At 34.9% G+C, this 23,736-nt stretch overlaps 1 protein-coding gene across 5 annotated transcripts in view; it reads left to right on the forward strand.

The window, feature by feature from the left end:
* The window catches only part of LOC106668727 (protein enabled), a 93,757-nt gene that overhangs the window by 3,742 nt on the left and 66,279 nt on the right, over positions 1 to 23,736 (forward strand). The window contains exon 1 of one of the 5 annotated variants that reach the window (XM_014397705.2): positions 5,543 to 5,607. The exons of 2 other annotated variants lie outside the window; for them this stretch is intronic. In XM_014397705.2, the coding sequence (XP_014253191.1) occupies positions 5,576 to 5,607 (32 nt within the window). In that variant the 5' untranslated portion in view covers positions 5,543 to 5,575. Of the gene's footprint in view, positions 1 to 5,542; positions 5,608 to 14,000; positions 14,027 to 23,736 lie in introns of those variants that run through there. 2 more of the 5 variants (XM_014397708.1, XM_024224994.1) reach the window with 2 other exon arrangements.

Raw genomic sequence — 23,736 nt, forward strand, 5'->3', positions numbered from 1 at the left:
GGAATAGGATCGATAATGCGTAAAACTGTCAGAATTGTTCACTTTGCTCTGTCCCGATGGCTAAAATATAAACTTTCTTTTGTTTACAGCACGTAGAAAAGGCATAGAAAATGGGGGGTCGTTTAACCGATTCCTTTCAGTCGGTTTCAAGTCGACTCATTTCACTCTTTCAACCAAGGACCTATTAAGACTGTTCAGCGATCCGCTCACTGAAGTTTTTCTCCCTTAAGATTTTCATTTCGAAATCCTGTAGAAACGGGGAAAAAAAGGAGTGGCAGATATCGATCCGAGAATGCAATAATGATAAAAACAAGCTCCGTTACTAATAATATACAGTAGAGTCCCGATTATCCCAAGTAGGTCGGAAGTAGGGCTGTTTCCTATAATCGAATAGGATGATCCGGAAAAAAAGCTCAAAATCAACATCTCTTAATACAATAAACATTTTACGTTACATATTTTATGTATAAAACACTTTTGAAGGTGTGTATATTGCAATTTATAATTCATTTCGTTTCCCTTAATTATTTTTGGTGCTTAATAACGAATGAAATTGTGTATATTACGTTTTCATGTAATTGATTATTAGTTAATAATTGCAATATTGACAGACTGTTGATTGTTGTTTGATATAAAGAAAAATTTTAGTTCTTTGTAAATAACTTTTAGTCAACAAAGATCTTTTTATTAAAAAATTGCCGACTTGGCCAAACTATAGTGTTCTAATTGAACAAAGTTGTGTGGTGACCCGACGAGATAAGTGATTTGATCAAGTAACGAATTAGGGACATAAGCAGGTTATGTTTTGGTTTATCTGTATTTTCACTAATTTGGATGTATCGGGAATTTACAACCATCATCAGCAGCTTGTATTGTAATAAATTTATAATTTATTATCTATATTATATTTTAAAAGATATGACCGTCTTGCATCGACAAGCCGCATGGCCAAGTTGGAAGAATGTTACTTATTGACCTAAAAATATATTTTCTTTCTTTTTTTTTTTTTACCAACTTAATCAAAATGTAAAAATCGGGGGAAGTGTGAGGCGAAGAATGGATGAATGCTGTTCAAAGAAGACCAAAATCACTCACCGGCTAGGTCTTACTAACTCAGCTCGCTTAGTGTCCCACTGACGAGGCCGGGCTCACAATGTAATATATGTGAATCACGAGTGTGCGCTCTGACAAAGTATAATTTAAAACAAAATTGATCAACTTTTGATTTTAGCGAATTCTTTTATATATATCCAATTTACTTTTATTGGATTAAGTTGATCATAATGATGGTTACTAGGAAGTGGGGGTTTTTGTTCAACAGCACCCTTCTGGCTTATTGTACTTAACAGTACCTTAGTACAGTGCAGTCGACTAGATTCTTTTTCTAAGGAGTTCCATTTAATTAAGGTTTTTAGTTGAGATAAAGTCAGTATCACGAGCGGGATTCGAACCCACGATCTTCCTCTAGATACGCCGCTGCTCTGTCTGGGATTGAGATGTCCGTGTGGATTCAAGTCAGGATAGCTCAAGTGGTAGAGCAGCGGCGTATCTAGCCGAAGATCGTGGGTTCGAATCCCGCTCTGTCACTGACTTTTTATCTCAACTAAAACCCTTAATTAATTGAAAGTTATTAATTGGTCAAGCGTACCACGAAAACTAGTGAATCTTCTAAGGAGTGTTAGGTCATTGGCTGTCGTTGCTACAATACCTTTCGCTGGGTTTATTATGTTGCCATTGAACGGTTGCTTCTCATTCGAAGATGATGGGAGTGGCTATTTCTTCCTCCTCATTGCATAAGCTAGAGATGAATGTGGCCTTGTTATGTACATGTTTTCTCAGATGCCGGTCAATAATGTTATCACTCCTTAGCAGTGGTTTTGCCAGTCTTGGTGTTGTTTTAGCGTAGGTTTACTGTGTCTATTATCCATTTCTCCTTTTGCGTTTTTTTTAATCCATTCTATGATGGCGGATTCTGTGTCCGTTTTTTGTTATCCCACCTTTGTTAGACAATCAAATTCTCTTTATATCATACACATAAAAAACAAAATAAAGCCATATCTTGCAATACGCATGTTTACATGAATTTTATTGCATATAATTTTTCATTTATAGTTTTGTTGACATAGTTCAGTTGGCTCCAAGGCCATTATTGCTCTATTTTCAATAGCCTAATTAAATAAAAGAGCACTTTGCAAAATACATTAAACATTAAATAGTTTAGGGGAAAATAAATTATCTCATTCTCAATTTTTCAAAATATTTAAAACACCTATCTACAATTATTACTGATAATTTCTCTGCGAATAGAATCAACCCTATGGGAGGCTCTTACTCGGATCATCAGAAAAGAGTGCCAGTTTAGCTGTAGATGTTAACTTGCGAAGTTCGTAATATTTGTTTTTTAATTGGTACGAAGTTTTTCTTCCATGTGCAATTAATGTACTAACAATTAAAATTGGTTACGAATGAATTGGTTCTTGGTTGAAGAAGTTGGAGAAGATTTCGTTTTTCCGAAAAACAATATCAGGAAATAGTGTTTTGCGAATAACTTAATAAAGTTTACTCCAAATTAAAAACCGTTTGCACCGCTGAAGTCAAATACAAAAAACTTTTCGAAGAATGTACATTGGTAAGTATTTTGCCATTTGAACTAGTAAAGCCTTTAGCTATCTGGGAAAGTCAGATCAAAACCTTTTGGTTCATGAGACAAAAAACCAAACTTTACATGTCCCCAGGGTTTCCCAAAAAGCCCCATAAAAAATAAAATAAGGGGGGGGGGAATAAAACTTAAATTCACCCTGTATACGTATGATATGTATATAATATGATTATCATAAGTGTATTCAAGGTGAGTTTAACATTGATAAGATAATTGCAGTTTTATAATGAGTTTCATAGACCAACTCTCTTGCTTTATTTTACACTTTTTTCTACTATATCTAGACCTGTGACCACAAATCTGTTAGTTATCTGAATTTTAAAGGCAAAACTACGTGTCCCAGGGTTTTTCTCAAAAACGCCCCAATAAAAATTTGTACCTTAAAAAATAGGGGGACTGAAGTTAAACTCACCCTGTATAAACGTATGATAATCAAAGGTAATAGCAGTTTTATAATGAGTTTCATACTCCACCTACCTTATGGGCTTTGCTTTATTTAAACTTTTTCCCACCCTGTGACCAAAAATCTGTTAGTTTCCTGAGTTCCACGTTCCTGCTATGTGTATCGAGTAAAAAAAAAGTGTTCATACTTCTACTATAGTCCTACTCACTTCTCCAACTTGTATCAGGCCTTTTTACCAAAATTGCTAAGTTCTGTGTTTTTGTCGTGACACGTTGGATATGCCTTGAATAAGATCAAAACCTAAATTTGTAGGTGGATTTTAAAAAAATTCGCCAGAAGTAACAATCTAATTTTATTTTGTATTAACATTTTATTAAACTTGAAACTAATATCTGTGATTTGTATTCATCATTTGTGTGGATTGCTAGTATCGTCCATTGTTTTGTCAGCGATAGAATGAATGTGATAGTTCATTTACACTTTAATTGGAATTTCAATTAAGGTTTTTAGTTGAGAAAAAAAGTCAGTTTCACGAGCGGTATTCGAACCCACGACCTCAGGCTAGATAGCCGCTACTCTACCACTTGGGCTATCGTGACTGAACTGCATAAATTGTATGCATTATACTACCTCTTCTGTTGTTTCTGACCAAGTTAAAAACAAAGGAGTTCTGTGCGATGTGAGCAAATCTCACGCAAAGCAATGTTAACTTTGTAGACTTTCGCTTTGAAATTAAACGTCTCCTGGTATAATCGCGGATCTCACTAAGCCGCAATTTCATCGCATTCACTGTAAAAAATTATCCAGTTCCCCCATGAAATTAGCCGTTTAATGTTAATTCCAGGAAACGTAGTCATATACCATGCCAGTGAGTAAGCAACTGCTCTTTCTCAATCGGTTCGTCGGGTTTCTACGTGCTAATATAAAAGAGCAACCTTGATCGGAATGTTCAACCTATGACTCATTAACGGAGGAACGCTTCTCAGTTTCATCCATTGTCCATTTCGTCCTTTCCTCAACCGCGTTCCCACTTTGCTAACAAATTTTCTTTATTTGTCACACAAAAAAATATAAAATTCAGATAAAACAATTATTTTTTTAAATCTATTGTTCGTTCTAATTTCCCTTATGGAAAATCGTAATTGTTTCTTGAGGCCTAGTCATTCTCACCGCCTGTATTCGGGACGTTTCAGCTTACCACCGCAAAATTCAAAAATTTGTGTGATGATTCATCCAGTCCTATACAAAAAAGTGAGAAGTTGATTGTCCATTTTGGTTTTCTATAACTTCCGCTCCTTATTTTTATTTGGAACTTCTTTTCTCTTTAAGAGGTGTGAAACTACAAGCGACCTTAGGTCCTTTCAGTATAAAATGATCATATTTCAATTTTTCTTGTTCTTCACTGTGCACAGTGCCTCGCGATTTAATATATTCGCCAGCTAAAGACCCTCGTTTTATGATGGATTACCGACTCTGGCTGTCTACCCGTCGGCTATGATTTATTCCGTCTCCTATCCTCTCGGAGACCATCTAGCCAAGATCACAATAGCTAACAAATGAGTAAAATGATTCGGCTGTAATTGCCTGTATGAAGTCGCTTGACGAAAAAGCTCCACTTATAAGTACAATGCACGGTTTGTCCATTCTTTAAGTACCCAAATAAATGTAATTTTTCACGGCCAAAAAAGTGTAAACGAGCCAGGTGTTCCAAAAGGGATTTCAGCTTTAATCAACTTCAAACGACTACGCACGAATGAGCACAGCTACCAGCTGTTTTATAAGGATGAGTGTTTTGTTTTTATTTTGCATTTTAGATCGTACATTTTCTATATTCAATTCTATGACCCAAGTTCACACAAATCATAATAGAATGAATAATATTTTTTACGTATTAATTAGCGTTAATTAAACAATCTGCCCTACTAACCATAGTTAAATGTTCATATACATAGATTAGCTATATCAATGTATGATTTACATACTTAAATTTCAGAAAAAAATTAAATAATCGTTATTAAGTTGGTGGTGATTGTTGATCATCGAGCCGGTGAGCACAAGTGGCAATAAGTTCAAAACATTGGCTAATCTAAATATTTCATTCGTATCTTTCTTTCAAGAGTTTGTGTACTAATTAGCTTTTTAGCAGCAAAAAAGGTACATTGGCAATTTACTATAAGCCTATTGCTATCCGTTAAGGCCCCAGCAAGATTGCCTTATCAAGAGGAAATTGCTGGAGGGAGTCGAATTTCCTTTCCCAACTTTTCTCCTTGGAAATAATTGAATTTATCCCTGGCAAAAACAGTACCGAATATATATCTTGGCCCTTTAAAATTATATTTGTTTGTTTCTCGGACGTTATTTTTTTTTTTTTAATTTATTATTTGGAATTTCATGAGAGAGACACTCCACTTTGGTCTCCCACTTTTTTTAGATACCGGATCCGTGAGTCATTTATTATCAAGCATACATTTCCTTGCACTGATCACGTACGATTCATACTCATAACATTCAAAATGTTCACGCTTACATCGTCTAAGTATAAACGGTAAGTCGGAAGTTTTTTGTGGACTTTAAACTAACCTATTTTTAAAATGACCCGCTTTATTTATTACATATTCATGTGCAGTAAATTTAAATGAGATAAATTTAACAATAATTAATAAATTTAACAACTTATTTTTCTAATTGGAAACAATATTTGCCCAGTAGCTTTTTATTTTATTTTTAATAATCAGTGCTCCGTCAATTTACTGATGATATGTGCTTTAAAAGAGACAGGTGGTTAGGGCATCTTTTATTTGCTGTTCTGAGTTCGAATCCCGGCAGAGCCCTGAATTTTTAATGGATTATACTATGAAAAATGTAAAGTGGTTTGTCTCCCTTGTCCGCGACACCCAACTTATAGTTGGACATTAAGACCTTAATTTCTACTTTAATTTGCTTGAAAATTTTTATTTTTAAAAATATTAACTTATACGTTTTCTACACTTTAAATTTGATATAAGAAGTCCCTGGAAGGACGAATTGAACATCGTATTTAACATTTTATATTTGGGTGGTAATAATTTTCTGAGGGGATTGGAAGATGACCCTTTGAATCAATAATTGCTCCTTGTTATATATTTTTCTTTAATCTCATTTTGTTTTTAGTTTTCATCATGAACATGTAAACGTTAATGTAAGTAATAATATCGTACGTTAATGATCGTGGATAAAAGATGTTGAAATTTATCTTGCGTAATTTTAAAGCGTACAAAAAGTTGTGCAAGGGATCTAGTATTTATTGGATTTATATTTTTCTACCTACTGTTCTCCGTGGTCAATCACCAGCTTCTTTATGCTTGGAAATGTAAAAATGAAAGAAAAAAACAAAGGCGATTCTGAACAACAAAAGATGCGATGGTTGGTTGAATGGGTAACGAGTGAATGAACTCTGACCCATTAATGATCAGCATTGGCCAACGACGAAAGAAATCCTTTCGATGGAGTTGCATTTCTCATGATCGCAATGCAATACTTCAAAGGAAAAAAGCAATTAAAGCCGGCGTCACGTTGTGAATCCGGTGCACTATTTTGTATTTTGTTCAAAGGTGTTAATTTCGTAAATGATTTTCATGTTTTTTCTATAGTGTAATGGCTTTTATCATACAAACCTTGGTTGAGATCGTATAACATTTAATGTCGCAAGTCACGATAAACTGGTCAGACAAGTTTCGCCATTTCTTCTGGACGGCCGTCCCCGATTCCACATTCTGATTGAGAGGTTTTTATTTTCTAACAAACCGGGAAAGGAAATAATTTTCCCGGCGGACCCCTTGATGAAAGATCAACGCTAATTATGCGTTCCTGAAGGTGATTTGAATACATACGAGCTCCGGGTCGGAGGCCCTTTGTCACTACTTTGGATCGACCTCAAGTCAAGTTGTGCGCATTTTACACCTCTCGATAAGCCCTTACACGGTCCGGCGGGTCGCCTTGAAATAACAAGTCCTTCCTTTTGCCTATCAAACAGCCTCCAACACGATATCCTAATACCGAAAATATATTGGTGCTTATCATGCGCAGTTGTGTCATGGTGACGTGCCGTTTAATGTTGTAATCCAATTCTTTTGTAAAGAAGCTAAAGGCTTGTTTTTCAATGTAATTATAAAACTAAGAATAAACTAGGCGAATAAATTTTTAAATCAATGAACATTTGAAAAATATTGAATTTAAGACGACTTAGACTGTGAGACATCTTTAAAATTTAATTTTCTGACCATTTTTTTGTGATCCATAACAGAAAAATTAATATTGGCTTGTATAACTGTACAACCTAAATAAGTTTTTATATTCTTGAAAAGTATAAGCAATCAAAAATAAGTGCAGGAAGGATGAAAAAAAAGAGATATTATTTGTTAATTGTAGAGGAAAGAAACAGTGCACGGCCATTATAATAACATAAAATCTTAGCTACTGCCAAGTTTATGTACAGTAAGTTGTTAAAAGGTCTTTCTGCTATAACATAAAAACGTTTGTACTGATATGTTGAGTTCTTAAAAAAAGAAAAATGACAACAATCTTAATTTGGTCTGTCAAATTATGTAAACAGCACATCGGAAACCACGAATTTTCGTTTAAAGTTGATAAACAGATTAAAGGTTTGCTTGACACGGCGCTCATCACTGTAAAGTAAAGGTCCCGGGTTCTAATCCAGCAGCCCCGCATTCGAATCCGACATACTTAAAAATGTTTTTTTTTTTCTTCAAAAACATCGGCACCCCGAGGGCTGATATGACCTCTGCTGTTGCGAACCCTCGTAAAAAAAAAAAAAAAAAAATGTGGCCTGGGACCAATGGTTTTCGCTTTCATTAGTTGTTTCATTGCTGACCTCAAAATGCATTATGGACTTAAGATCCTCCAATACCCGAATTTAAAATAAATTCAAACGTTTTACATGAATTATGTTAAGTAATTTGATCAAAGTAAGCCAATCAGTAATTTGAGCAAGCACCAAAAACTTTGTACAGTTACTGATATATGTGTTTCTAGTGACCTGTTGTTTCATAATTTGTTGAAGTCGTGAGGAGCGGACAAGAATGAGGTAGTTTAGAAAAATACCTTATTCATTTTTTTTTTGCCGACGTTTCGACCTTTATTCGGGTCATAAAATGAGGTGCCGTGAACTTGACCCAAACAGGTTATTGATATATTTGATGTAGTATCCTTTATGAAGTTAACTGTTACCTGGAGTTGATTTCCTTCCAGTGATTTTTTCAGAAGAATCCAAGAACTTCCTATCCGTGATGGGGGATTGTCGAGTCCTGCCGGTAATTTATTGTAAATTGCAAAAGCTAAAAATTTCTGGTCTGTGAGAAGAGACAGTCTCAACTCTGCAAAGTGTGTGCATGTTTAAACAAGAGTATGTAGATTTGAGCTTACGTAAATCGAAATCCAAGTATTCATGCATATAATGCGTCTTCCATTGAATTAATTGATGCTGTTTAATTCCTTTGTATCGGTCTGTTGCATGCTTTTTCACGTTACTGTGTTATATTTTCTTCTGTAAAAGCCTAGAGAATTCGAGGTGATGTTTTTGTTTGTTGTAAATTAAATACATGCTATATAAGATTCAAGCGACTTAAAGAAATAGAATACTAGTTTTTGAAGAAAATTATTTGAATTGTTGTCGTAGGAGTTGAGTGTACTTTCAAAATGAATTTGTCAGAAACTCACTGGAATAGGCTATTTATCTTAATTAATCTTATTTCCTAGTATAATTAATTTTATGACAGTTGCTGGCTCATTAAGATCCGTTTAAATCCTATTGGGATAGTGCCAACTCCTTTGTGGTGGTTGCGAGATGAAGGAGTACGAATGACAGTACTTTTCAAATAGAATTTCCAATGCCCCGATCGGATGTTTCACAGTTTGGTCGATCGTCAAGGGCAAATCTAGACTAAGTCAGTTAGTAAAGTCTACTGGGCACCGTGGCCTCTGTCTTGTACAATACTGAGGAAATTTTAGGTCTATTTATAGTAGCTATTTTTACCCCACTAACTCTTACAATTTGGTCCTAGGATGACCTTAGCCTTCGAAGGTACGACTAGCTATTCTCAACTATTTGAATTGCTGCTAACCCTAATAGTTACCAAGGTTGTATGTAATTTTTTCAATAATTTAACGTTACTTTAGACAGTTTTATGGTATATTGTGTATTGTTTAACTCCTGAAATATAAAACAAAAATTTATATCAATTTTTTTTTTCCACCGAGAACCATTATAATACCAAAGTCAAATGTGTTAATAATGGCTATTATGTTATTTTTTTTATATTTTTTATTTTTTTATTTTTTTTAACATTTCAATTTTGGAATATATGAAGAAAATGAATGTTTAATCAAGATGTAGACTTGTAAAACAAAATCGGGACCGTTGCCTTTACCAGAAGCACCGGCTAACAGCGACGCCACGCGGATCAAAAAGCTTGAGAGTTCAGTTCGTTCACTCCCAGACCGTTCAACCAAACACGACTTAGACCTCGCCCAGACCAGGGGACCAAAGTCTCACGATTCAGCTCTCCGGGACGATTTCTAGTCATGTCTGGGTATTAGGCGGACATCGGAGACAAAGTGGGTGTATTGATTCCGTTCTCGGACTTCTGTACCATTGCAAAACCGGTTTTCCTTTTTTCATATGGGCGACTTTGAGACAAGGCTGGTCAATATTTCAAAGCGTAAAGGAAATTTAATTCTCCCAGTTTATTTCACTGAAGACGGCATATTTCTAGAGCTTTTAGAATACATGAACGAAAAGTTTAACGATTTATAGAGTACCGCTGTCATATTGAGCAATTATGTTTTATACACATGTCTTTAGATAGTGCTTGGTGTAAAGGTTTTATGCTTTACCGGCCATTTCCGCTTCTCGGGCATTACAGATAATTGCCTTCTTGGCGGTCCTCGTATAATTTTCCCACCTTGAGAAACTTCATCAACATTGATGAGTCCATGCGCCTGCCCTCGATTCTTCCTACCGATAACTAAAAAGGGAGTACAGCTTTTCTCTCTGAACAGTACCGACTTGTCCCTTGAGTACTAAATTAGCCTGACAGCCGAAAATGCAGCGGGACATTTGCCTTTTGGTCAGTTGTGGAATATGGTCTTCACTTTTGTGAAACACGTAGGGGATGCGTATCTAATCGTATTTATCTTCTTTATCTAAATATTAACATTCCTCTCTTATCCTTTCAAAAAACATTTCGTTCAAATACAAGAGACGAGCACGAAAGCGTTTATAGACGGAAGTTTAACTTGCATTTTTTATCATATAACGTCATCACTGTTTATTCGTCGCGTCTTTGATTCTTCAACTAGAAACTTTCATGGAAATTTAAATTTAATTTTTATTTTCGCGTACGTTTGCCTTTTATTGAAACTTCATTTCTGTAATGTTTTGTCACACGTATTTCCCATTTTGCGGGACTTACAGCGGCTTAGATGGGCTTAGCAGCCTCCTTTGGGATTTATCGGCCTTGGGAAACCTGGCGAGGCCGGAACTTTGTTTCGGATTTGTGTCAATGACAGTTCCATCTGATTACCTCTTAAGACGACGATTTTTCGAAGGTTCGTGTTTCCAGCTTAAATATTTGTTTCCTTAAGAAAATTTCTTCATTTACATGGAAGCGATGTCATTGAAAAATTAACGCCTCAACGGGCCCCATCCGGTTGTTATTCTTAAGTTAAATATCTCAGGAATGTCCGACATCCTTCTCATCCACATTCTGTTCTGCTCAGTAAGATCGTAATGTAAAAAATTTATGCGATATTAAAACTACTTCGCCCCTTCGATGAAAAAACCAAACTTTTTCACTCGGGTGATAAAGCCCGTAAGTTTTTGGATCTATCTTTAGGTTCTGTCCAGGTCTTTGAACAAATCGAATTATCCGCAAAAACACTCGTTCGATTTGAATTGATGGTCAATTTCACCTAACGGAATAAATGACAGCGATGATAATTTGAAAACTGCTGTACTGTTCATTGACAAATTTAAATTGTTAAAATGCCGATAAGGTCTAAGTTTGAGTGTTTAATCAGAAAAACTTTGCCTTTTCACTTATGCTACGTAGTGCATAAAAATGTGATAATACGAGCATTTAGATCATGTTGTTTGGGTGACACTGTTGTTTAACATAGACTCATCATTTTTTAGCGCTCACCGTTATTTTTAAGTGAAGATGGTGAAAAGGAGAAACGCCTCTGACAGACCAGAATAGAATAGAATACAAAAGTGTGTATTATTATTACATTCAAAACGTTACATTTTGTAACAAAAACAGTTAAATAAACTCAAATTTTCGTAAAACGTTTAACGTAAAACACTTAACAACATCGGCTGTACCTGATTTGGCTTAGAATTTTATGAATCGATTCTAATAATTTTATGATTTTTTTGGTTTAAGAAGGAATAGAAGTTATTTTTATAAATATAGATGTAAAATTTTAACAAAGTATATTAAATATCAATAATGCTATCAATAAATCTCAACTCAAATTATAACACGCCTTAATATAAAATTCCCTAGTTTTCGTGGTCCGCTTGACCAATTAATTAAGGTTTTTAGTTGAGATAAAAAAGTCAGTGTCATGAGCGGGATTCGAACCCACGACCTTCGGCTAGATACGCCGTTACTCTACCACTTGAGCTATCGTGACTTCGATCCACTCGCACTGACTTCCCATCTCAACCCCACCTTTTGTATTTTCCCTCCTTTTTGCCATTTTTCAAATGTCGTGTAATCTATTTGATTCTTAGCGACACTGACTTTTTTATCTTAATTAATATATAATGTTGTTATCCTATATATTTTAACATTTTTGTAAATGTTGTTTTTTGGTATAACGACATTATTTTCATATAAGTTCCAAAAATGAATAGCAAAGGAACAGATAGACGAAAATGATCGGAAACGAACAAACTATATATACGATATACATACGAAAATTGAGCTACCTCCAAAGAAGGCAGAAAATTTCAACTATAGTTTATTACCTCTCTGATAAAATTATCATTTTCTTACCGCAGCATTGTATAAACATATAAAACAAATTTGCGAGGTCTACTTTTTTTACGATCCAAAATCGTCCCATAAATATCCATGGTTGTCTCTGCCAAATTCTCTAAAAATAAAGCTGATCCCTGAACTTGAAATATTTATAGGTTTTAAAATAAACTCTGGCCGACGACTGATTATTCTTGTCTAACCTACTAATTTGATAGCATAATTTAATAATTACTAAATGACCTATTTTTCTCTGTTATTTCATTTATGATTCACGCAATTCATGCCATTCCGTTTCAAACCAATTATATGTAGAATAAGCTTAATGAGTTACTTAAGCTTAATGACCATCGCCAAAATGTAAACGTGTTTCACATGAAGTTGGCGGTCAGTCACAACCAATTTGAATAGGTGGACCCGTCAGCGAACTGATGTCTCACTGAAACTTTTTAATTAAAACTGTATTTGTCCTTCATTCATTATTAATAATTAATTAAATATACCAGCGATCATGGGCTTTTGTAACGTATGATATGAACTTCTTCCACATGGTTACAAATTAACTGAAGCCTTTTTGTTTTACAATGTATCAGTTATTTAATGCTCCTGTTATCTGTTTTTGTTCTTCATTTTTTTATCGATTATTGTAACTGTTATAAATTATCCAGCAATCCATTCGGTACTACTATTTTTAATTACATGTATTGATCATTATGTCAGAAACGCCACGTTGTTTTCTTTTCCTAACAAGTTCCCTGTTCTTTAAATTTTGTTGAGTTTTATATACTGTACATTAAAATTTGTGAATTTTCGCGAATCCTCTTAATTTGTTTTTAAGCGCTATGAAAATTCCTGTTCGATCCTTTGTTCTTTAATCGCTTCCATGGTGTATTCGCTGGGTTATTCGTCAATTGGCGAGAATTCTGTTGGATAACGGTTTAATCGAATTACGCAATCAATCGATGCAATGAATAATTGTCTTAAATGGAACGGACTATTGCGCGATTCGAAAACAAATTTTGTTTGAAAACAGTTTTTGTGAAATTCATATCGGATTTCATGGAAAGTTAAACATGAAACTCTGTTCTGTTTTCATCTTTGCAAATCCAATATTGTTCATTGAATGTAGCTTTTCAACACTTGATCAAATAACTTGATATGTTTTAAACTTTATTTGTACGTTGAATTTATCTACACCTCAAAATCTAATCCATGCAATCACTGGGTCATGATTGATGCGGTGTTAAGAAGGGGAGCGGTTGCTCAGTTTGAAGACAGATGCGTATTGATACTTTTCGGTAAATTCGGTGCATTATAAAATATATATTCTGTTCCACATTTTTTTTAAAGCACGTTCGTGTACAAAGACCGTCTCACGGTTGTATTTACAAAAGAACGCAAACTTTTCGACGAGAATCATCAACAGAACGTGCCTCACGACCTTCTTTGAACGGCACCCTCTTTCATGTTGAGATTTAAATTTGTTTCGATCCACCGAAGAATTGCTCATCACAGGGTGACAAGCCACTATATAACTAATATTTCCTTGTAAAGAATGACCTAATTCGTCTGAAGCAAATATTTTGTACTTTTAACACAACTTCAAGAAATGCTCTTGTTTGTGGGTTTTTATTGCTGGGAAAAACGGACCATTCCACGTGTTCTGTGCACGGTTTATTTTCGAAAACAGTTATATTTTTCTACGACTCGTTACCAGTTATTTTGTAATATTTACTCAGATCCTTCCAACCGCTATCGTATGTTTACTTCCTTATCTCTTAGCAGTAAATTATACGACTACGGATTCTTCTCTGAACGCGATTGTTCCAAATTGTGTTTTAAAATATTTTGTCCGTATAATAATTTTTGATTTTTTTTTTTCAGGTAAGCACAAACACCGTTTCTTACTTTTATGCTGGAATAGTGAGTAGCACATTTTAATCATATAGTTATGTTCAAGGATCGCATTTGATTTGTTTTCTTTGGGATATAAGCGATATCCTTTCTGTAAAGACGTTATACTGATTTTTTTAAAACTTGAGATGATACACAATTACAATAATTGTTTCACCAATACAGAACGATGTATTGGCTGGCATTAGATAATTTGGATAAATGTAGGTAATAATAGATAAATGTAGCTCATCAGTTTTGTACCGTAATTTGCTGCTCAGGAGGAAGGACAAGTCCCTCTTTTCACGGTTTGGAAACGATAATTCTACTAACTGATGTTCCACGGTTTCCAACCAGTGAATTGATTTTATTACTCCAACTTAAATATTTCTACTTTTGTTTTTTCCTGCTTCTCTCCGTTTGTTAAAGTGCCCAGGGAAAAAGAAAAATTATTTGACAAGTCGAACCTCTTCAAACCTCTGTAACTTATAAGGATGATTGAAAGCAACTTGTATACTGGGGTGTAGAGAAATTCAAAATGTGTTTGTGCCCTTGGCCGACGCAAAATATTCAAAAAACATCTAAGTGTTCTCGTGGACTGTTTCACTTTAACGGTCGGTCGCTTCAGAGACAAATTTATGAAGCTCTATTCCTAGCCCAGGAGCCTAGTAAGTCATCTATTTAAATAGTGAACCCATAAATCAGTCGTGTCGTCGCACTAATAATTGCCGCTTGTATATTCTGGGGGTGACTTTCATTCTAAAGAAATCAAAGGAGTTCGGGAGAACGGCGCTGCGTCACTATGTTGTAAATGACACCATAACGTCTAGATTATCATCCAAAGATTGAAAAATCCCAAGTTCTCCGTGGTTGAAATATTTTATTTAATTTTGTCTATTTTATGATGTTTCGGGCTTACGACCCATCATCAGAACCTAAACATGGAAAACATGGTACAAATGCCATGCGAAGATACACTCATAAGTAATTTAGTCTAGATTATCGGGGAATCGTAAATTCGTACTGCTCGTTTGATTACAGAGGAAAAATATTTTAAAAGCATCAACTCAAAAGAAGGATGAGCTTTGTTCAGGAAAAAATGTATGTTTTTACATGACTGTCACGTCAGATTTGGCTTCAATCTTTAATCAACATGATTTCGACGTAAATGGAAGCGTACATATTAAATTTTTCCCCTGTTGGCCATGTGCAGATTTTGTGTGGTTCGCTTTTATTTGTCACTAGACTCTTTTCCAATAATGCCGATGTACCGCTTTATAAGATGGTTTTCACTGAGTAGAGGTCATGAAGTTCATGAAGTTTTTTTTTAAAGGAAACCCGGTCACGTCAAGATAAGTGCAGTTATCCGAAGTCGTTACCCAGGACGATTCCTTAAGTGATTTCCTCGGTTATCACCTATGTGTGAGATATATACGGCGGGTGTTGAGATTGAGATGTAACCACGTGTTTAGAAATGTAAAGTTATTTTTCAAAGCAGGTGCCACATCACGTTCAGATTAGTCACGCCGGTCTGGTACGTGGTCCGCCTTTCCTCGTCTATCCGTCGGGTCGACCAGGTAGTCGGCGGCACACTCCACCAAAACTAGTCGTCAATGTCCCATTAGACACTGAATTATGAAAGTCGGCACAGCCGTCAACGTTGTTTTACCGGTCAAACGTGTCACATCGTTGGGACTTGTTGACGGTTGACGACGAGCAAATTCGATATTGTTAAAAGGGTAAATTGATTACAAGAAGCATAATTGTTATTCGACCAAAATGATCGGAAAAGAACAAACTACAGTTCATCACTCAACAGACCCCAAGAGGAAATCTCACAATAAATAAAAATGATAAACGGTGGAGTGAAAATAATCTTGTACATACAACGGGAATATTAATGATAAGTTGATCAACTAAAAGTTAGATGGAAATTAATAATTTTCAGCAAAAAAATAAAAATAAATAAAGAAGTTTTATGGCTGTGATCTTTCAAAACTTTTAAGAACAAATTTGAGAAATAAATTTGCATTTATTATAAATGTCAACTTATTTCGTCTAGAATGTCTGTCGCACAAAGAAATAAAACCATTGCGAAATGTTACAAACGAAAGAAAGTATGCTTAAACAACTATTTAGTTTTTATTGTTTAACAATTTTTAATGTCTTATTACACTTTGAAATTGAATATTGGTACATTCATTTCACAATTATCTGCATGCACACATAAAAATAAGGTGTAGCCACTATTAGTTGAGTTTCAATTCTTATAGCTATGGCAGTCTACAACGGGGAAAAGTAACCGTCGTGAAGGTTAGTTTAATTGAGGAAGGCAAAAGTCAATATTAAAATAAATTTATGCTTTGTTTTGTATCAAATGTGCTTCGATGGACTGGAACGGCATTGAAGCTGTTGCCTATCATTTTCACTCTCAAAGCCCGCATAGGTGTCCGGCATGTAGAGGAAGGTCGATGTGTCCCACTCAATTTAAGGTTGCAATTCCTTGGTTCAGTATAGAGAGCGTGTAGGAAGGACACCCGATGTGGGAGAGTAGCGAGAATCTGGGTCCCCTGTTCCGATTTTTGGAGGAAACAGGATTGATTTTATTGTATATAATAATATTAGAGATGTGTACCTAGCGTGTGTTAAGAGAATATGTATTTATTGGAGGGCTGGAGTGGAATATTGAGTGCCCGTCGACCCTGAATTAGGTTAGTTATAGCTACATATATATAATAACTGAAGAGGGTAATGGAGGAATATGGAGTACTACCCTAATTGGGTTAATGGTATGTAAATAGTAGTATGCAAGTATATAAATGAATGTATTTAAGAAAGAATGTGAGTATGAATGGGCTTAGAACTGCATGCGTTGGGTGCCGAATTGACCTAGCTGTGGACAGCAAAAACCCCCCCCCCCATCAACGATGGCTGGACGGATAAGACCGAGGTGTGCCCCGGACTACCATCACTATATCACCAAAGTTGAGTGATTCTCGAGGCCTGCCGGTAGTAGTTTAGTGTCAATTACAAAATTGCCAATGGATTGCTAGAGGTGATAGGCTCAACTTTGCACATGTGAAGGTGTGAGGTGATACCTTGTCAGTAAATTAATTAATAATAAAACTAGCCGAAGGTCGTTGGTTCGAATCCCGCTCGTGACACTGATTTTTTTCCAAGGTCTTAGATAAAAACTATAATTAACTTAGAAAATTAATACTGTCATTTATGACTACTAAATACATATTTGGGTTGCTAATAAAATTAATTTAAAATCTTTTTTTATTTGGATTTTGCATTCGTCACTGGGTTTTTTCAAATTTGCATTCACTTCACATAATTTGATTGTTAAAATCACATTTGGAACAAGGAATCTTCGATTTGAATAATTTAACTACATTTTTAGTCAATTTAAAGTATATCGTTATAATATGATGCCTGTTTGCAGTGTTCAATGCTTTTTTAAAAAAGATAGTTCCTACTCACATTAAGTTGTTTCGCAACGTTCGGATTTCGAGCCCTTAGCTCATCATCAGGTTGTAGAAATCCTTCAACCTGATGATGAGCTAAGGGCTCGCAATCCGAATTGTTGGAAAACAACTTACTGTGAGTAGGAACTATCTTAAAAAAAAGAATTATTCAAATTTATTTATAGAGTTAGATGTACGGTTTTCTTTTACACTTTAATATTAGTTACACAGTCACACGAAAATGTGTGGAATGTGTTGCTGACGTCTTTTCAGTCTCACGACACACGCACAAAAAAACGACGTGTGGATCGTTAATATTTTCGATCTTGAAAACATCTATAATCTATGTTCTCTACCAAGGAGAATAAACAAATATATAACGGTAAATTTCGTAAAAGATGACTGGCTAAAATCCAAATTTAACTTCACTCTTATTAGACCTGTGACAGTGCTGTTGTTCGGCCTGTTTTTAATAGAATGTCGAAGAAAATAATATTAAAAAAAAAAAAAAAATGGTCCGAACGCAGACAATTACGATCTCGTGAAAAGATCCTTGACCTGTTTCTCCTGATAAATATGTTGACAGCCTCGACGTTTGTTGAGCCATCCAACAGCGTCGAGATGAAAATAATGCAATTTTAAGTGTAGCGGCTTAATTAATTATTTGACGGTAAGTACGATATTTAAAAGGAACGGATTTATCGGCCGATAATAAAAGATAAATTACATATTGTTTGGTACACTAATTTGGAATAGGTGGGACCTGGATGGGTTTCTTGGTAATTCTATTGAGGGAAAATCTAGTGGCGAACCACCATCAACTTTACCCCTTTTTTCACCTAGTTAATCCAAGGAGGCGTTTATTAGATTTTAAGGAACTAATCGAAAAGGGTTGCTTTCCTTTATCTAATTTAATTCTCTATTGCTTTGGATCATTTTCTTGTTATTTTTTCCCTTAATCTTAAAATAATTGAGTGGCTCTTATTTTTGCGTCAAATATTGGCTACATCATTTTGGTAAAACATGGGATAGATAGATAGAGCACATCGACGTGTCGGTGGTTCTGCTGAAGAATGGACAGCTATTTCTTCTATGTAGGTTTGTTAAATCTTCTCACATCCATCGGTACTCTCAACAAAACGCAAGTTCAAGTTAAAATTTTCGTCTCGCATTGTTTCTGATGCAGTACTATATGCTGCAGCATAAGGGTTTTTAGCCAACATGCCACCAAGGGCTGTCAAAACTGCAAAGTCTATCTAGTTTTTTATTTTCTGGGTGTCCTGAACGCTCATCCACAGCCTTGGAGGAGTCTATAAAATATAATTGACCGTATGATGGAACTTAACTCTCACTTGGCAACAAATTCGATTTGAATCAGTGAATTTGCCTTGCATTCTTCTTAGAATTGCAACCATTCGGTCAAAGGCTGTCGCTGCTACAATTTCATTCCCTAGTTTTTTGTTGTATGCTAGGTTATGGCTCCATTGAGCAGTTGCTTCGCATTCAAAGATAATATGAGTGGCAGTTTTGTACTCCCTCGTTATATAACCTGAAAATGGGATTATGTTATGTAGATGTTTTATCAGATGCCAATCGCCATTTAATAGTACTATCTCCTCTGAATCTGGCGCTCTCTAACTGCAGCAGTGAGTTTGTAATCTTGGTGAGGGTTGTTTTAACATAAGTTAAGTTAAGCATACGTTTTCCTTAGCATAAGTGTCTAGTTCCCCTAGAGGTTATCCACTTTTGCTTTTGTCTTATTTGGATCCATTCTGTGATGGAGAATTCTGTATTTGTTTTTGTTATCCCGAGTATAGGTTCACGGCCTATGTATGGTCTTGCAGATCCTCCCTTGGGCAGTGTGTCTGTTTTTTCGTTACCCAAAATTAAATTGTGTTCAGGCACCTAAGATATCAGATTGTTGTGTTTACCCAGGTTTTGGAGATATTGGATACATTCACTGGCTAATTTTGACGTGATGTTTTTACACGCTAATGGTTTAATAGCTGTTTGTGCACAATCATCTGGTCCTGTAATGGTAATTACTTACTGCATTTACGTCATGTCAACCCGTTTGCCTCGCTGTAAAAAAATTGATAGTTAGGATATTCTACCGGATGGGATTTCCATTTTCCAATGCCAGATCTGCATCAAGTTTAAATTCTACAAATTTTGTGTGATTCACCTAAGGAAGTAAAACCTGGCCATGAATGTCTTACTTGGAAGTCCCCGCGAGTTAGTTTCTAAACTTGTGCTGCGTGACCCAGAAGGAATTCATTCATCCTTCGTCATATCCCGCCTACCAGGATTTTTTTCTCCATCTCCCCTCCCCCTTTTATAATTTTTTTTAATAAGCCAGCTGTTGTTGGGACCGGCAATTACGCCATTAAGGAAGCCTTAACGGAGACAAACTGTTTAATTGTGTGAATGTGGCTTTTCGGAGTTTGTGCCGGCCTTCGTGATAGGGGATGATTATTGACCCTTCACGCCATTGTCGTCGAGACGATGACGGGGTGAATCTAATCCGACCTTGGTCGAAACTCCGAACGACTTCCGTGAAATTTCTTTGCCCCTGATGACCCATCCTCAACATACCTTAATGCGTTAATCAACCATGCCGCACCCAATATTTTCGCGGGGTTGTGTTGTATGTAGTTTCTCGTGAAATCTACTGTTTTAATAGTGTTGAGAAATTGAGCTTTGACGTTTTTCATGCTGAATAGCCTCAGTTAAGTTGCCATATTTTTTTAAAGTTTTTAGCCTAGGACTCTAACTTTACTTTTTTTATCATTCAGAACGCTCAATTTTTATTATAATTAATAACTTACTTGTCGATTCGCTTTTATTTTATAGGTTTTTTAATCAAAAATTTGTTACGTTAAATTTAACTAGCAAAAATATGTAATATTTACGAAAAAGGACATACCTGAAAAGAAAATGTATTTAGAAGTATACATTTTTTTAAATAATTTCTTTTACGGTACAATAGAAATGTAACGCCTATTGTATTACAATGTACAAATACGCATATTTAAATTAAATTAATTCCACTGCATTTCCATTACCTTTGTTCAATACAATGCATCTTCCTCACTGATTGATTCGCTTTACGTTACGTCATTATTTTAGACTGATATTATTAAATTTCTGGACTGATTTACGTCGATTTTGTCAATATGAAACGTACCTAAGATTACAATGGTAAAAAAAAGCAAAAGCTGAAAAATTTGTAGAAACGGCATTTCTTAGTGTAGTGTAACTCTTCTTTAGTGTACAAGCGCCGAATGTTTCAATATAAAACGAAGTTAATAATACAATAAAAAGATGTCATTTTTCTGATTAAAAAATCTTTTAAAACAGTTTGTCTAAAGAAGACACGAAATGTGTATCTCTTCTTTTGTGCTCATTCTAATCGTACTATACAGTTAATGCAATAATCTTTACACAATTAATTTTTAATTTGTTACACAATTAATTATACAAAAATAGTCCACTCGCGCAGGTGCCTCTTATGAGAAAGGTCACATACAGCGACCACATAATAGAGGCGTGTCATGTCTTGGCTCCGTACAGAGAGTGTGTAGGCATGGCGCCGGATTTAAGCCAGGTCCCCGGTTGCGCTTTTTAAGGGAATTTTTATTGTATACAGCCGTCAAAATATGTGTTTTGTATGAGTGAGTGCATTTATTAGCGTGAATGGGGAGGAGCTGATGGTGAAATAGCATCCCCATCGTCCCTCGAGTGTAAGTGACGGGTCGATGGCGGAATATTTAGAAAAGTACCCCATCGAAACCAATTAGATTAGTTAGTTACTGTATGCAGGTCGATGGAGGAATATTGAGTACTCCATCTACTAAATATAATGAATGCGATGTATACAGATGTGAATGTATTTATTTGAGTGATTTTTTTTTCTTTTTTGGTCTGGGGCTTCCGACATCTAGGTCATTTCAGCCCCCAACTAAGTGTATATTCTATATTCTATACCCTTTCAAACACTACATTCATACAAATAAATACATTCATACACTTAAATACATCCAACAGTACACTCATTCCGTTTGGTCGGTGGAGTACTTGATATTCCAACACCGACCTCTACTTAAACTAAACCAGATTGGGGTCGATGGAGCACTTTTATAAATATTCCGCCATCGACCCCGAACACACTCTTACGCTTTCAACGTTCAAGGGGCGATGATGACGTTATATTTCACCCTCACCCTTCGCCTTTCACGCTAATAAATACATGCACTCAGACAAAACATACAGACCCAACACATAAGACATATTAGTGAATGTGTATTGCTATACTTCTCATGCGCTTGCTTAAAAGAAAAAAATCTCACGACACGAACATTTAGAAATAAAAAAGTCTTTCTTCTTGAAGATTTCTGCCGTCGTACAATATTGAGAATTTAATTGTAAATTTTTGCATTGCTGGCGTGTAATGGTACAATCACGTAAGTAGTTTTAACCTGGCCAATTCAAAAATATTTTTACAAGTCATCGATTTTCTCAAAGTGAGTCATGGGCAGCTGCTACTCGGAACAAATTATTAATCAATGGCAATCCCTCCCTCTGCTCTATCATAGTCCAAAAACCAACGCTAATCAGCAGTTTTTTGTTTTTTTCTTTAAATGTCAGAAGCACTATTTAAATTTCTAGAGAATTGGTTTAAGTGGGACGTTCCTCTTTAGGGACATCAGATGAGTCATATCTCATTTAAATAGCTTCGGAATTCTCGTTGGTTATTTTTAGGATTTTATTTTCAGAGTCTATTTGTGAACCAATTAAATTTATTTTATTTATTTCCGCTATAAGTTTAAAAATTTACTACTTATTGCTAATTAATATGTATTGTTTCCAAGTAGAATTGTGGAATATCGGCCAAGTTAGTCTTTTTGGACTATCGGGATTGTTGTCAACAATGTTATAATTGCCAAGCTTTCGACCTCTCTGATCTTCATCAGGGTTCTACATAAAAGTAACAAGATAGCAAGTGGATTATTTAAAAAAAATTATGTATATATAAGCAATTTATTACATGCATTGTTGACTTTTACACATAAATTGTTTCTTTTATAACTTTTATAACTAGTACTGGTTCAATGTCTATAATTTTGATCTTCAAAAAGTCAACAATATATGCAATCCAAACGGTCTGAAATAAATTGAGTTCAATAATTAAATGAAACATTATTCTTTGATAACCTTACTGTGATATAAAATTTAACCACTTCTATATGTGTTCCTAAACTTATTAATATTTAAATTAATGAATTATTCAGTGTTATGCAATTCCTCTTATTGGTTGTGAAACCAATCTATTAAAATAGGGATTTTATGTTTATCCTCTTATATACGGGTGTTGTGATTGGTTTCTACTTCAGGCTGTTACCAACTCGTGTTTCTAGTCTATTAACTGAAGTAAGATGTATAATGATCATACATTTTTAATAAAATAGTCTAACCTCAATAAATCAGTATTTCGACTTAGACAACATATCTAGGTAAATGTAATTATGGGTCCAAAAATAATCAACTTTTGTGTTTTTGTCTTGTAGTGCCCTGATGAAGGCCAAAATAAGAGCTAGAAAGCTTGGCAATTAAATAACACATTTTCCATGATTGACCACAATTCCATTACTACAAAAAAACATATATTGTTTCAAAACTGACTTTTTTCGATTGCACCTTTTAAAAAATTTTGACAAATCCAACGTTAAAATTATTAATCTTGAACTTGGCGAATCTTTCAGAACTAAAACACTTTCTCACGTGAATCATAACCAACTCTTATAATGCCAGAAAATAATGTTATTTATTAAAGTTATAATCTACTAGGAATAATTCACATATTAAATAGACAAATTTGTTTTTATTTATACAAAAATGGAGAGTAATCTTCGCGCAGATAAACATTTTTTCAGAATTTGCTTTAGATTTAATTATCTAAGGAGAGCAGTGATGCAATGTCCTGAACAGTGTTTTTACAAAAGATTTATTCTTCACTCGAACAAAACAGGACACAAAAAAATGTTAAAATTTCTGCGCTATATTTCGTATCAAATTAGTAACTCCTTTTTATCTAAACGACTGCGCACTTTAAATGTACTTTTTATGCAATTTAACACACAACTAGTTATAATTACATAAATTTTATTTTCAAAAAATACCTTTTCAGCTGTCTTGTAGCAGAAGACTACTTACTTTGTTATTGTAATTTTGCATCAGCCTTAAATCCGCTCCAGAAGGCGAAAATGTAGA

The sequence above is a fragment of the Cimex lectularius genome, unplaced genomic scaffold, assembly GCF_000648675.2.
Source record: "Cimex lectularius strain Harlan isolate CLEC.00 unplaced genomic scaffold, Clec_2.1 scaffold25, whole genome shotgun sequence".
Lineage (NCBI taxonomy): Eukaryota > Metazoa > Arthropoda > Insecta > Hemiptera > Cimicidae > Cimex > Cimex lectularius.